Source organism: Vulpes vulpes, chromosome 15, assembly GCF_048418805.1.
Source record: "Vulpes vulpes isolate BD-2025 chromosome 15, VulVul3, whole genome shotgun sequence".
NCBI lineage: Eukaryota > Metazoa > Chordata > Mammalia > Carnivora > Canidae > Vulpes > Vulpes vulpes.
In genome coordinates this window covers 103281427-103297548 of record NC_132794.1, presented here as the reverse complement: position 1 = coordinate 103297548, position 16122 = coordinate 103281427, and the positions used below count along the sequence as shown (strand labels likewise).

At 34.1% G+C, this 16122-nt stretch overlaps 1 protein-coding gene across 1 annotated transcript in view; it reads right to left on the bottom strand.

Annotated features, from left to right (window-relative positions):
* The window catches only part of ATRNL1 (attractin like 1), a 762129-nt gene that overhangs the window by 707363 nt on the left and 38644 nt on the right, over nucleotides 1-16122 (bottom strand). The window contains exons 6-7 of the mRNA XM_072740185.1: nucleotides 5450-5624; nucleotides 162-249 (exon numbers count right to left, since the gene is read on the bottom strand). Coding sequence (XP_072596286.1) covers nucleotides 162-249; nucleotides 5450-5624 — 263 coding nt within the window. The remainder of the gene's footprint in view (nucleotides 1-161; nucleotides 250-5449; nucleotides 5625-16122) is intronic.

The following is a 16122-nucleotide window of genomic DNA, read 5'->3' as shown; positions in this document are numbered from 1 at the left end:
GTTTGTGACATCTCAAAATCTCAAGTTATGTGATCTACAATCTACTACTGTTCTCATTAAGTATTTGAAATAAACCTGAGATTTAGTATTTTTCTCCTTAAAGGTAAATCTAAAAAAAAAAAAAAAAAAAAAGATTAGAATTTTAAAAAGCAGGATCATACCTGATATAAAGCAAGAGAGTGTCCATATCTCTGGAGAGGACCCCTTGATAGACTTCCTACATTCCATATACTGCTTTCTAAGTTGTAACTAAAAGTGAAAAAAAGAAAAATACTTTATAAGTTAAGGTTCATTTTTGTTTATTTAATTTGCATATGCTTTCCTCACTTGTATTCAAGTATTCATTAAATTCAAAAACAATTACAACTAATAAACTCATAGTTTTATGTACCACATTAGAAATTGTAAATAAAGACTCATTCAAGATATACCTACTCTAAATTAGAATTCAATCACCTAAATGTGTAATATACATTAACTTGACTAGGCTATTTATTACTGGAATTAATTTGTTCAATTACCTTTAACAATTTCAACCAATTAAAAAAAAAAAAAAAACAATTTCAACCAATTGATTAGCCTAAACAATAAGTGAGCTGTTCCGCATTTTTGACTTTTTTAAAAGCCAGCTTCTTTTTCAAAATAGATGAAAATTATCTCCATTTTTACAATAGCCATTTGCTTTATTTTTATTCTTTTACACAAAGTTTAGCATTATATAAATTAACTAAGAAGTATGTATTTCCTATGCCAAATATAACTCGTTCACAGATCACTTTTTGAGATAAAATGAATATAGTAAGTAGAAGCTCCTGTAAAAATAAGGTACTTGTTGGATTGTAGGATACAAAAAGAAAATTAATGTTTGTTCTAAAAATGTACATACAGGGATCCCTGGGTGGCGCAGCGGTTTGGCGCCTGCCTTTGGCCCAGGGCGCGATCCTGGAGACCCAGGATCGAATCCCACATCAGGCTCCCAGTGCATGGAGCCTGCTTCTCCCTCTGCCTATGTCTCTGCCTCTCTCTCTCTCTCTCTCTCTCCCTCTCTCTGTGACTATCATAAATAAATAAAAATTAAAAAAAATATTAAAAATGTACATACGAAAACAGAAGTTCTAAACTATGAATCTCAAATGCTTATCTAACAGAACTCCAGTTGTCACCATCATACTCTACACTCAAATTTCCTCAATTTGCCAAAACATACAAAGGGAAGCACCCAGCTAAGAACTGACTAGAATATGTTTAAGAAGTTCATTATCCATTATTTTCCCCCCTCTTCTCTTTCTTCCTCCAACTTATCAGAAAAGGTTAGGGAGCTCTCTTCACGGAAGGAAGGAAGGAGAGAAGGAAGGACGGAAGGAAGGAAAAAAAAGAAAAGATTATCAAAAATTGTCTTCCGTATTATGTTTAGCCTATTTCCCACCTATAAAGTATGTATATATGATATAAATGAGGAAATATAATCAATCAGAACATAATTTCCACTGACTTGTACCTATATCTAAACTCAGCACACTGCTTTCCACCAAGTTACCATAAATTAGGGCCCAGCAAACTATTTCTGTAAAGGGCCAGATAATAAATATTTTAGGCTTTGTGTAACACATTGGTCTCATACATTCTTCTTCAGTTCTTTTCTACAGGCCATTTAAAATGCAAAACTAGGGGATCCCTGGGTGGCTCAGTGGTTTAGCACCTGCCTTCAGCCCAGGGTGTGATCCTGGAGTCCTGGGATCGAGTACCACATCGGGCTCCCTGCATAGAGCCTGCTTCTCCCTCTGCCTGTGTCTCTACCTCTCTCTCTCCCCGTGTCTCTCATGAATAAATAAACAAAAACTTTAAATTAAATAAATTAAAATAAATAAAATAAAATAAAATAAAATAATAAAATAAAATAAAATAAAATAAAATAAAATAAAATAAAATAAAATAAAATAAAAATGCAAAACTATTCTTAGCATCTAGGTCCTAGACCCCTACTTGGCAGTTGGCTATTGCTGCTCTCAATAAACTATACTGGAGTTTACTGGAGTACCAGATCCCACAACATTCTAGCAGTTTGCTCATCTCCTTCCTACCTACATCACCACTTTCTGATCTTACTGGATAATTCCCATCGGCATAAAAACATGATGTTATTTTCCTCACTTATATATAAAAAAAAGCAAGAAAAATTTCTCTTGACCGCACTACTGCCCCTTCAAACTATCACCCCATTTCTTTACTACCTCTTTTTTCCTTGCCCCTCCTTGAACTTTTCCACTCTCTCTTCAACTAACTCAAATCAAGCTTTTACAAACAACACTCCAGCAAAACTTTTTGTTAAAACCAACTTGCTAAATCCCTGGCCACTTCTCAGGCTTCATTTTCCTTGACCTGGTTAATCATAAGCATTTGATACTGCTAATCAATCCTTCCTACCCATATACTCTCTTCCCTTGCCTTCAAAGACACCATACTCTTGGTATTCCTACCTCACCAGCCACTCCTTTTCAGTCTCCTCTGATGGTTTCTCCTCTTTTCCCCTGACCTCCTAATGATATGGTACATCCAGATCAGTTCCTGGTCCTCTTCTCCACCTAGAATTCATTCCCTTGATGATCTCATCACAACTCAAGCCCCATTTCTACTCTTCCTCTCAATCCCAATACATTCTTAACAAAGTAGGCAAAGTGACTCCTTTAAAATATAAGTCAAAGCATGCTCAAACATTCCCATGACTCTTGAAAGATCTACAACATCCTATATGACCTGTCTCTCTCCCCCACTATCAATGCAATTTCATGCTTCCTTCTAGCTTGAACTCTCCAAGTACCTACCACATTAAGGCTTTCATCTGGCTCTTTTCCCTGCCTTTAGATAACTGCAATGCCAATGCCTAACTTCCTTCAAGTCTGTTATCACCTTTCTTGTGATACCTACCCTTGACCACTGAATTTATAACTGCAGCTCTCCTCTTTGGCACTCATGATTTGCTTATCCTATCTATCTTGCTATCTATCTCTATATATATATGTGCATATATATAATTTACTTACAACGTACTTATTAGGGTAATTATGCTTTTTTTTCTAATTGCCTGTCTTTCCTCACTAATTCCATAAAGATAGGGACATTAATTATGTCCGCTGATTTGTCCCAAGTATCAAGCATACAGTAAATACTCAAATCCATTTGCTATGCCCATAAATACATGTTAATTCTCACTAACATGTATTTATATATATATATAAACATATTTATGTTCTGTCAAATATTCTAATTTAATACACTAATATAGAACTTGTATATCTTATTGAATAATTCTGCTTAAAATGTAACATCTACATCGCAATTAAATTCTATATAAGATAAATTGACTTATGACTGGCATCAATTCTTTTTTATTTATTTATTTATTTATTTTACATCACTTCTAAAAGCTAGTAAATAGGGCACCTGGGTGGCTCAGTGGTTGAGTGTGTCTGCCTTTGGCTCAGGTCATGATCCCCGGGTCCTGGGATCGAGTCCTATATCGGGCTCCCCACAGGGAGCCTGCTTCTCCCTCTGCCTATGTCTCCCTGTCTCTCATGAATAAGTAAGTAAAATCTTCAAAAAAATAAATAAAAGCTAGTAAATATCCTTACCTACCTAAAATTGAACTACATTGAAAATAATAATAAAAAAAAATTCTCTAACCTGTGAAAACAGCAACAAGGTTACTTCTATTCTGACACCTCCCAGCTTAGTACAAAACTAAACATAATAAGCAAAAGAACCAAGTTTCAGACAAAAAAAAGTTAAACTGAGTCACATGGGAAATATATAAGTTTAGGGGAGTATCAAGTAACATTTACCACTTCATTTTAAATATGCTATTAAACTGGGCAGCCCAGGGTGGCTCAGTGGTTTAGCGCCACCATCAGCCCAGGGCGTGATCCTGGAGACCCAGGATCGAGTCCCAGGTCAGGCTCCCTACATGGAGCCTGCTTCTCCCTCTGCCTCTCTCTCTCTCTCTCTCTCTCTCTCTCTCTCTCTGTGTGTGTGTCTCTCATGATTAAATAAATAAAATCTTTAAAAAATATATATGCTATTAAACTTGTACAGAACACAAACTTTTAAGAGTCCCATGTTTCCTTGACAATCGAACTCTGTCTTCACAACTCAACTTTGCAAATACCACAATTTATTTCAAAGTTTTACTTTATTTTCATAGGCTTTTCATTTTCATTAATCTTAGTTAATTTCCTTCTCATTTCCACATTTAAATCTTATTTCTTCAGGTTCTTTTCATATCTTAACAACTCATTTAATCCTACCAATTCTCCTACAATTCCTTCTAGAATATTTTATCTTTCATATATTGTGATACCTAATTCTAATTCTTCACTTAAATATTTAACTCTTCCTTTCCTTCCTCTCCAGAATTTACTTTATACTTTAATTCCTATCAAATTCAATCATAGTTTTAAAGCAATCTCCTCTTAAACACAGACTATTTTTATATTCTCCAAATTAACAAGGTTAATATTTTCAGTGGGTAGGGTTGTCAGATAAAATATAGGATGCTCAGTTAAATCTGAATTTCAGAGAAGCAACCAACATATTTTAGTCTAAGTATGACCCATGCAATATTTGGGACAAAAGCAAAAATACATACTTAAAAAATTATAAGTACAATGCCTATTTGCAAGGAGCCTATCTGCAATATATACAATGTTACAAAGAATACTAACAAAGTCGGTTCTGATTGATTAATGCCCAAGTTGTATCAATTATAATATATTATGAATATCACCCTTGAAAACAACACTGATAATCAAATTACTAATTGATTACAGTAATCAAATTACTCTATTTCCTCCTTTATTCTGTTAATAGCTGATAAAATGCAATCGCCAGCTGAAAAAAAAGTCAGATAAAGCTGCCACCCATATAATTTCTCATATTATCCAATCTTGCAGAGGATTATCTCTATTGCACCAACAGTTAATGAATGATTTATAATACTGGCACTGTTTTCCCAAAAGGTTGTAAAGTAAAGGCAAAGTAAAAGCTTAGGTAAATTAAAATTTACAGAACTGAAAGTATTTTTATATAAGCAATTACACTTCATTCTAAAAAATAAAAGGTGACAGGATTTATAATATCCAATATAGGCATGGCCCCCTACTTATTTGAAGTTAATATTTTCATGCTAAGAATATGCAAAAAGCACTCTCTAGAGAGGTAATGAAACTTCTATAAAACAAACCTAGATACACAATGGCAAATAATTAACTATGGATATACTGCGTTCATATATTCTCAAGTCAGTCCCATGTAGCAAGTAGATACTATCACTAATATAAACATTTATAAATTTGGACAGCAATAAAATAAGACATTTAGTATAGTCTTATTGCCAAGGTAATCTAGCTTTAAAAAAAAAGTAGATTATGAACATTTGAAAAAAAACAAAACTTACTTCAGGACCATTTGAAAAGAACTGTAGTTAAAAGTATATCCACCAATCACCCACATAAATTTCCCATGTAAAACCGCTTTATGGGAAGCCCGACCTACAGAAGGACTGAAGGGTTTAACATTTGGCAGAATCCAGTAAGACTCAGTAGAAGGAACATTCAAAGAACAATCAGGACCTATTAAAAAAAAAAAAATCAAACAATGCATTATACAAAGGCCTTACGTTATGGAAATAGAATATATGGATTAAGATTTTTTTTAAGACTTCAATGCTCATTATATTAATAAATATAATATACATAGTAAATGGTCTGAAATAGAACTTAAAGAAAAAATTCTAAGAGCATACATAATGCCCACAGGGGAAAAAAATTCTAATACCCAATCAGATACAAATATCACAACCTGAAAGAATCATTTAAATAACATAAAGTTTCATATTTACTTTAATATGTTACTAGAATATTAGACTGCAAATCAATGTACTCAAATCCTAGTTTGGTCACTGACAATAAGTATGACCTTGGGCAAGTCTGTTTACCTCTCCCATCATCAATCCTTCATCTATCAAAGTAATTACCATCTATCCCCTAAAAGCTATTTTAAATATCTAAATTTTTAAAAGACAGTGGAAATGAAAGCATTTACAATTTATAAACTATTAAATATAAAAATAAAAATTCTATTTTTTCTTAATATCACTATTAAGAACAACCAAACTAGGGACAACCAGGTGGCTCAGGGATTGAGCACCTGCCTTCGGCCTAGAGCATGACCCTGGAGACCCAGGATCGAGTCCCACGTCGGGCTTCCTGCGTGGAGCCTGCTTCTCCCTCTGCCTGTGTCCCTGCCTCCCTCTCTCTCTGTGTCTCTCACAAATAAATTAATAAAATATTTAAAAAAAAAAAAAAAAAAAACAACCAAACTGGCATCAGTAGGGAGGCTTATCATCCTCAAGCAGAAAAAATTATTATGCATAATAAAATAAAAAGCATTAGTAAGTGCAGGGTAACTTAAATAACTTTAAGTTAATAGCACTGCCTTTACCTACCCATATTCACGTTACTCATGAGACTTGGTCTCCTCATCTGTAAAATGTAGACTAGCCTAGATCAGGTTTCTCAAACTTAACCAATTGAAGAAATGCTCCCTAATGAAATATACTTTCACCAAACCTAAGGTTCATTAATTATTTTAATTCTAAGGAAACTAAAATACACTCAAACAAAACTAGATATTAATTCTTTATGTCTGAAGCTCTTTATAAATATAAAACCAACAGAAACGTATAAATTGTATATAAACAAACATATAAAACCAACAAAATTAATGTTTACTTAATATGATGGATGACACTGTTTTTCTCAAAGTAAATCATAGGTCCCAAGTAGAAAAAGTTATTACTACAGTACATTTTTAACACAATTTCAACAGATCTATATTTTCTTAACATAATTCTATCACTTTTGTTTCCTTTACCTTTAATAAATCTTTTAAATTCATATGCCATGTTATCATTTAAACTTCATTTATCACAAAAGCATCAAAACACCTCAGTAATATTCTCTTTAGCCTATAATAAGTGATACTACTTGTTCCCAAATTAATAGTCAACAGGAATGCTGACATTGCAATCAAGTGACATTTCTACTCAATTATGAGATCACTTGCCTTAAATGTTAATATCAAAAAGTTTTAATTATCTTCAACCACAAAATTTCCAAACAGACCCTGATGTGAGAAACATTAGCCTATAAAGTTCCCATTTGTTTATTTGTTCACTCACCCACACATTCATTCATTCATTCATCTTCAGACTCCTTTTCAATATTTACATGCTATGAGTATGTTTTTCAGGTACAAACCAGCTAGCATTCTAGATTCTCTCTTTGATAATGACATAATCTTTTAAATCAGATACATAAAATGTTACTATTTCTGAGTGAAAAGACTACAATCTATTTCTTGGTAACTGAAGAAATTTAAGACACATACTGCTGACAAAAAAATTTTTTTAATTCCAATTCTAAATCATTTAGAATTCATTCAATTCAGGTCGGCAAACAACCAATGAGCAATCTCCAGTCCACTATCTCTTTTTGTTAATAAAATTTTATTAGAACACAGCATGCTCCTTCATTTAAGATATCACCTGTGACTGCTTTTGCACTAGTAGAGTTGAATACTTGCAACATAGATCGTATGGTCTGCAAAGTTTCCAAAACTCACAGAAAAGTTTGCCAATCTCTAATTAAACTGAAAATAAATGAGGTCATATGGACATGATATATAAGTAATATCTCCATTGGTATGAATTTTTATATCTTGCTTTCTTAAAAAGGAAATATAGATTCATTTTAAATCATTTAAGTCAGGAATAATAAAGAAAATAGGGTAAAATGTTAACAATAGGGGAATCTGGGTAAAAGGCACTTGGATATTCTCTGTACTATTCTTATTCTTGCAACTTTTCTATAAATTTAAAACTTTCAAAATAATAATAGCCTACCATCTAAAGCCACAGAGATGGGAACAAATAACCTGCATATTATTTGGCAAAGAGCTTGATAGGGAATAACAGCATGTAAAACTTTTAAGAGAGTCAGAACTGTATTTGAAGCAGTAATATGTTTATGAAATCTGCACTAAAGCAAAACATTTCAGAGCAATATTTCAGAGACTTTAAATAATGGCCCCCAAAGAAATGTAGGTCTTCATCACTGGAACCTGCAAATATTATCTTATCTGGCAAAAGGCACTTTGAAGATATGATTAAATTAGAAATCGAGCTGGAGTTTATCCTGGATTATCCAAGCAGACTCTAACTATAATCACAAGTGTCCTTACAAGAAAGGGAGATCTGAATACAAAAGAAGAAAGCAGTATGACCACTGAAGTTAGATGCTGTGCTGCAAGCTTTGAAGATGGAGGAAAGTAAAAGTCCAAGGAACTGGAGCTGGAAAAGTCAAGAATGCAGATCTTTTCCTAGAGCCTCCAGAAGGAGTGTGATGCTGACGTCTGAGGCTAGTGAAACTGACTTGACTTCTTACCTCAGAATGGTAAGAGATTAATAAATGTGTATTGTTTTAAGATATCAGACTTTTGGTATTTAATACAGAAAAACGGGATTCTAGAGTTTTTAATTTAATCAGTAAACTAAAATATCTGATTTTCTACACAAAATAGCAGTCAAAATTCTTATCTTTGTTACTACCATATCTTAGGTTAACTTCCAGCAATTATTAGAAGGAATGGTCTAGAGCCAAACTCTATAGTCTCTATTTTGTTCTAAATTAGTAAGTTTATAATAGAATGAGATTTATGAATATGACTTAAAAGTTTAAAGAAAATTAAATATTTTAATTTGTAGCTTTCTATATTCTATAAAATGATTTAAAATGTAACTTTATAAGGTATCTGAGTGGCTCAGTCAGTTAAGCATCTTTTGTTTGTTTGTTTGTTTGTTTGTTTGTTTTTTTCAGTTAAGCATCTTACTTAGGGTCAGGTTATGGTCTCAGGTCCTGAAATTGAGTCCCCAACTGGGCTCCCTGCTCAGTGGGGAATCTGCTTGTCTCTTTCCCCCCTGCTCATTCTCTCTCTCTCTGAATAAATACAACTCCTTTTTATTTTTTATTTATTTTTTAGAGAGTAGGGGAGGTGCAGACAGAGAGGAAGAGAGATAATATTAAGCAGGCTCCATTCTGGACGGGGCTCAATCTCAGGCCCCTGAGATCATGACCTGAGCAGAAATCAAGAGTAGGATGCTTAATTGACTGAGTCATCCAGGTGACCCAAGACTCTCTAAATAAAAATATATCCATGAAAAATCCTCTATCTACCACTTCCTAATGTGTCCCCTTATGCAACCTCTCTGCATTAACTCTCTCTGCAAACTTTTTTCTAGCATTATGGGAATCTCCTCAAGGTATGCAGATCTCAGCTGTCTTGAAAAGGATGTAATAAACTAATTCACATTACAGTGGGGATTTCATAAAGATTTAATACACTACCTTTTCCACAGATTATGTGTTGTTTAATAATCCAAAGAGCATAAATGAATTTCTAATGCTGGAAGTACAGGCATTAGTAAAGGCTGCTGAGAGATTTTTGAGGGGAAAAGGCTAGTCTACAATCATAAAGAGTAGAATTATACTTTGATCCCTCCCCAGTGTATTACCGCTAGAATTCCAGATTCAAAGACGAACTACCTACATAACATCACCCTTTGGATATCTAATAATCACCTCCAACTTATGTCCAAAACTAAAATCTTAACTCTTCCCTTTCTTTTTTTTTTTTTAAGGTTTTATTTATTTATTCATGAGATACACAGAGAGAGAGAGGCAGAGACACAGGCTCCTCGCAAGGAGCCCGTATCGGGACTCGATCCTGGGACCGGGATCACGCCCTGGGCCGAAGGCAGGCACTCAACCACTGAGCCACCCAAGAGTCCCATTAACTCTTCCCTTTAAGATCTGCTCCTTCACCAGTGTTTACCACCTCAGTAAATAGCACTTCCATTCACCTCACTGCTCAGGGCAAAGCCTATGGGGCTATAGAAATAGCTATATTTCTATATATATTTTAATAGAAAGAGTTCCCTCTTTCCCCCCACGCTCCATATCCAATCCATCAACAAATCTTGGACTGACATTCATTAGGTATCCAGGCGTACAGCCTTTCTGATTTTTTTTAAAATATGGAAAAGTTTCAACATAAGTAGATGCTACCTCAAGTACCTGGCCCTCTCTCCCAGTTCCCTTGGCCCTTGTCCTGAGATAATCCAAACCTCTCTAATCAACAACTGCAGGGGTAATGCCTGGCATGGCATGGCTCATCCAGGATCTTGCTCCAGTCCTAAGGCCAGCATCTGTTTTGACTGACTGGTGTCTGAGTGTCTGCACCACAGCAATATAAACATCTTTAAATTCTGTCACTTGTACAAGACACCATCCACCAATTCCTTCCTTTATAACTACCATCCTAGTCCAAGCCACCATGTTCTCACCTGGACTATTCATAACAATAGTCTCCAAGCTGGTCTCCTTATTTCCATTCTGGTTCCCTTTCCATCACATTCAACTCTCCACTATGCAACCAGAATGATTAAAAATATAAATCCACTCCTATCATTGTCTTTCTCAACATCTTTCAATGGTTTCCCATCATGCTTCAAACAAAAGGAATAATCTCTAACATGGCCTACAACTCCTATATGATTGACCTTAGTATATATTTACTAAATGAATGGTTGAATGAGAATAACCTTAGGGCTTAAAAAGATTAAAAAAGCATGAGCTATGAAGTAAACCTAGTTTTCCCACCTACTAGATATGAAAACTTGGGATAAGTTACTTCTTTAAGCTTCAAATTATACCATAAGAGCACAGGATTCTGAGAAGATAAAATGAGATCATACTTAATATTCAATAATACATAAAAGCTTCCTATTCTTAAGTCAATCCCCTCATTTTATATGTAAGAAAACTGAGTATACTTCAGGCATTCTATGTTAATGAAGACTCATGTTATTAGATATTACAAATATACATGTCAAAGAAAAAGTGAAAATTACAAGTAAAAAGTACCTATAATACTAGGGGCCCCTGGGTGGCTCAGTCAGCAAAGCATTGGGCTCTCAATCTCCGGGTCATGACATGGGGTCATTGGGTGGGGAGTCTGCTTGAGTCTCCTCCCTCTGTCCTCCCCCCTTAACCTCTCTCTCTCTCTCTCTCTCTCTCTCTCTCTCAAAAAAAAAAAAAAATTCCTATAGTCACAGGGATATCAAATTGAGAAAAAAATTTGCAAGGACAAAACCTAGAATAAAGAAAGAGCAGCAAAGTTTTTTAAAGTTTTTCCAAAGTAATTCCAGACTACTAAATTACATTCTTTCTTCCTTTCCAATGTATTCTAATCATTTTGCACTGCAAAAGGTTTTCTAAAGGAATCTCTCTCTGATTTTATAATGGAAATCAATACAAAATTAAAATTTTTTTACACAAAATTTATAAAATAACTTTGCTTCTACATAAAGAAAGATAAAACTTTAAAGTCTTCAGGTGAGTGATAAACAGCAATTCTTCAAAGGTCCCCCCAAATTTGTGAATAGATTTATAGACAAATTTTTGATGTTACTAGAAAATCCATAATTTTTATGTACAAAGATACAGAACAGGAAATCTAGCAATAAAATCTGATGTCCTCCAACAAGGGAGAAGAATTATTCCTTACTTAACAGTAGGTTCTTATTTCTAAAATCAAGGCTCTAAGTGGAGTTCATATTATTTAAAGCAAGAAAAGAAACCAAAATGTTATACAGTCAAGTAAAGGATTTTCAGGGGAAAAATTAATCTTACTCTAGAATTCTGGACTTATTGATACAGTTTGAGCTCATACTTTTAATTCATATTTAATCAAAGTCATCATGAAAAAATATTTTACTATTAAGGTGGTATAGATTTAAAGGGCCAAATTATATTTACTCTTTTTTTTCAGTTCTCAATTAAAAACACTAAAAAAATGCAGCTAACGTTGAGCTGAATCAAATACAGACTGTTAAGCCAAGTTTCTATCAATACCTCTATATTGTAAATACCACTTTTGGTGTTTTAAATAAAGCTAATAAAAAAAAAATAATAAAAAAATAAAAAATAAAAAAAAAAATAAATAAATAAAGCTAATAACGGAAATACATAATATGTATAACATATACATACATGTATATGCCCTCTAGTAGTATCTCTTGTATGGTATATCAACCAGATTTCTCTGGTTGTAAGCCACAGAAACTAATTTTTGCTGTCTTAAGGAAAAATGGGAATTACTGGAGAAATTCAGAACATTTCAAAATAAGGCAAAAAAATCAAGCTTAGACTAGGCAGGTATCTGGATTTACCAGCTCACCAAGACTACTCTCACTAAATGAAAGGCAATTTCCCAAAAAAAAATTGGATTCCTAGCAACAAAGGGAAAATATATTGAGAAGGGATATTTTAAAAGAGGTGTATATAACTTGTAATCATTCTAGAAATAATTTTATGACTTAATATGCATACTGAAGCCGAAGTTCTCCGATAAAAGGCAAAACTAGATAATTGTGTAAGAGACTTATCTTCTAATGTCACCGGATTTTGTTTCAGTATCCAAAGTATTCTAAACACTCTTTGGGCCCATTAAACCAATCTCCAAAGTTCAGGCATGAATTTTAGTATATTTTAAATGCTCACAGCTGTTTTGACAACATTTAAATTTTATAGAACAATGAATTGTGAGTGGTAATCATTATACTCTTCTGTTCCAAGAATACTTGGTTCTCTCAGTTTAGGTCAATGATGCGATTATAATATAGAAAGGAAATGTCCTGTTAGCAAAGAACAGCGCTTTCTAACATATTGTGGAAGGCTTAAAACAAAGCTTTACAGACTTTGGTTCTGATTAGTTGAAAATGATAAATATAGAATTAGCTAGGATTTAGAGCAGGATTTGTTTATTCTACTTATCTAAGTTAGAGGCAATAATATACGTGCTTGTAAAATTTCAACATCAAGTAAGCTTCTGTAAGGAAGGAACCTGTATGTCTAGTACAGAGTATCCTATGAATTATGTTGTGACTCACAGCTCAGTCTGTTCTATTCTCTCTCTATACTCACTTTCCTGGTGATTTCATCTGATTTCTTGGCTTTAAGGACCATCAATAGTTTCTAATTTACTATTCTTAAGATCCAAATTTATAGCTATAGTACAGACCTCTTCCACTAAACCCCAATTGTGTCTTCAACGTCACCTCCTAGATGTCTAAAAGACATCTCAAACTTCACATACCAAAATCAAACTGATATTCCTCCTAGAGTCTTCTTCGTATCAGTTGATGACAACCCCATCATACTCTGTGGTTTAAAAAGTCTTAAAATCACTTTGACTCTTCTTTCTCTCACCCCCTCCCATGTCCAGTGCATCAGCAAATCTTATTAACCCTGCTTTCAAGTTATGTTTAGCACTCAAGTCGTTCTTAGTCCCTCCACTGCCTGCCCACACTACTATCACCTCTTATCTGGATTATATCAGGAACCTCTTACCTGGTACTCTACTTCTAGTCTTCTCCATTAGAAGCCAACAGAAACCTTTTATTAAAACTAAGACAGACTATATCAATCTTCTGTTCAAAATTCTTCAATGACTCCCCATTTCACATAGGGTAAAAGTCAAAATTCTTACAGTGGTTCCCCAATGCTAAAGCTTAGCTGATCTGGCTCCATTTTTCACCTACCTCCATTGCTCCAACAACCCCTTAACCCCACATTCCCAGGCCTCTCCTTTGTTCTGTAACTCTCTGAGCTCATATCTGACTAATCTCCCCCTCAGTAATTTAATTCCAGGCACACTGGCCTTTTGGCTGGTCATCAAACAAAATGGGCATGTTTCTACCTTAGGGCCTTTGTACTGACTGTTCCCTCTACCTGGAATATTCTTCTCCTAAATACCTATATTGTTAATTCCCTCATTTGTATCAAGTCTTGAGCAAATGTCACCTTCTCAATGAGTCCTAACCTGAGCACTCTATTTTAAATTGTAACTCCCATCCCCAGATCTATCCCTCTTTCTCAGCTCTACTTTATTTTTCCATGGCACTTATCCCTTTCTAATATGCTATACTTAATATATATATATAAGTATAGTCTCTCCTAGTTTGAATGTAAGTAAGCTACACAAGGATCCTTGCCTTTTTTGTTCCACAATATATCCAAAAGGCACAGAATCACTACTCTAGCACGTAGTAGTTCAAAACGTTGTTACATAAATGAGTGAATTAGTTAATAAATCCTGTCACATATATATTTGTGTGTGCATGTGTGCATTCATATTCTCAATGCTACCTTTACTTTTAGTGGGTTAGGAATAAAAACTTAATTTTACTGACTTGCAAAAAGTCAGATCTGCTGATTTTGCTAGTGGGAAAATGAACTAAAAGAATCTGGGTGCCTGGATGGCTTAGTCAGTTAAGCATCTGCCTTTGGCTCAGGTCATGATCTCCAGGTCTTGGAATGGAGCTCGGGGGGAGTCTGCATCTCTCTCTCCCTCTGCTCCTCCCCCTGCTTGTTCTCTCTCTCTCTCTCTCAAATAAATAAAATCTTTTTTTAAAAAAAGAATTTAATTTAGTACGTTCATTGTCATTAAAGTTAAATAAAATAGATCATATTTATTATTAAATATAAAAAGGAAAATATAAGCTATCCTGTGAATTTCTTCAAGGTGCAACCTATACTCTGATGTGTACCAACACACTATCCTAAAGTAACCATGCATGTCCTAGAATGTCATATGACTAACCCAGAAAAAAAAAATACTTCAGGATAAAATATTCATGAGTTTGAATTTAAAAGTTTTATATTTTTCTAAAACAAAACTATCATTTTTACAACCTGAATAAAGTCATAGTTTAAGTGTATGTTCTGGTAGTCAATACTGCCACCCACTGGCAAATGTTAAAATCTAAAACCAAAGGAATGCAATAAACAGAAAACAAAGAATCCTAGAACCACATGCTCAAATTCAGTTGTTTTTCTTAATATTTAAAATTTTTTACATATCAAGTATAGTACATAATTTATTATAGTACTCATCCACTGAAACATTTCTATTTGAATGTCTGTATATCATTAAATTAGCTAAATAATACACTTCTAGTTCATTTATTTATTACAGAAACCAAGACCGTACTGTATGTTAACTAAGAGAAATTTAAGTTAAAAAGAATAATAATCGGGATCCCTGGGTGGTGCAGTGGTTTGGCGCTTGCCTTTGGCCCAGGGCACGATCCTGGAGACCCGGGATCGAATCCCACGTCGGGCTCCCGGTGCATGGAGCCTGCTTCTCCCTCTGCCTATGTCTCTGCCTCTCTCTCTCTCTGTGACTATCATAAATAAATAAATAAATAATTTAAAAATATATATATTATTTTAAAAAAAGAATAATAATCATTTATTCAGCAACAACAAAAAACTGGAATGCCTATGACATGTCAAGCACTATAATATGTACTAGGGACACACAAAAATGATGAAAACATAAATCATTCTTCACTTCACAGAGCTTATACTCCAGTAGGAAAGATTAAAAAAAAAAATCACACATACATAAATGTGATAAATGCTATAAATTAAAAAGGTAGGGTCCCATTAAAGCATTTAACAGGAGGATCTGACCATGTCCTAGAATGTTAATGGGCTAAAGTACTGCAGGATGAAATTCAGAAATAAGAAAGACCATGAAACAGGAAGAGACATAGAAGCATGAAAGAAACTGAAATAAGTTCAAACAAAGCAAGAGTTTAAATAAAGAATCAGAGATACTATATAAAACTAACAAATTCTATGATTTACATATTTAGTTATTATCTTTTAATCAATATTTCAAAGGCTTAAAACAACAAATTCCAATCCTGGGACACCTGGGTGGCTCAGTGGCTAAGCGCCTGCCTTCGGCCCAGGGTGTGATCCTGGAGTCCCAGGATCGAGTCCCACATCAGGCTCCCTGCATGGAGCCTGCTTCTCCCTCTGCCTGTGTCTCTGCCTCTCTCTGTCTCTCATGAATAAATAAATAAAATCTTTAAAAAATAATAATTCCAATCTTTATATGAAAACCATGTCTGAATTAAACTGCAATAATGAAAACATA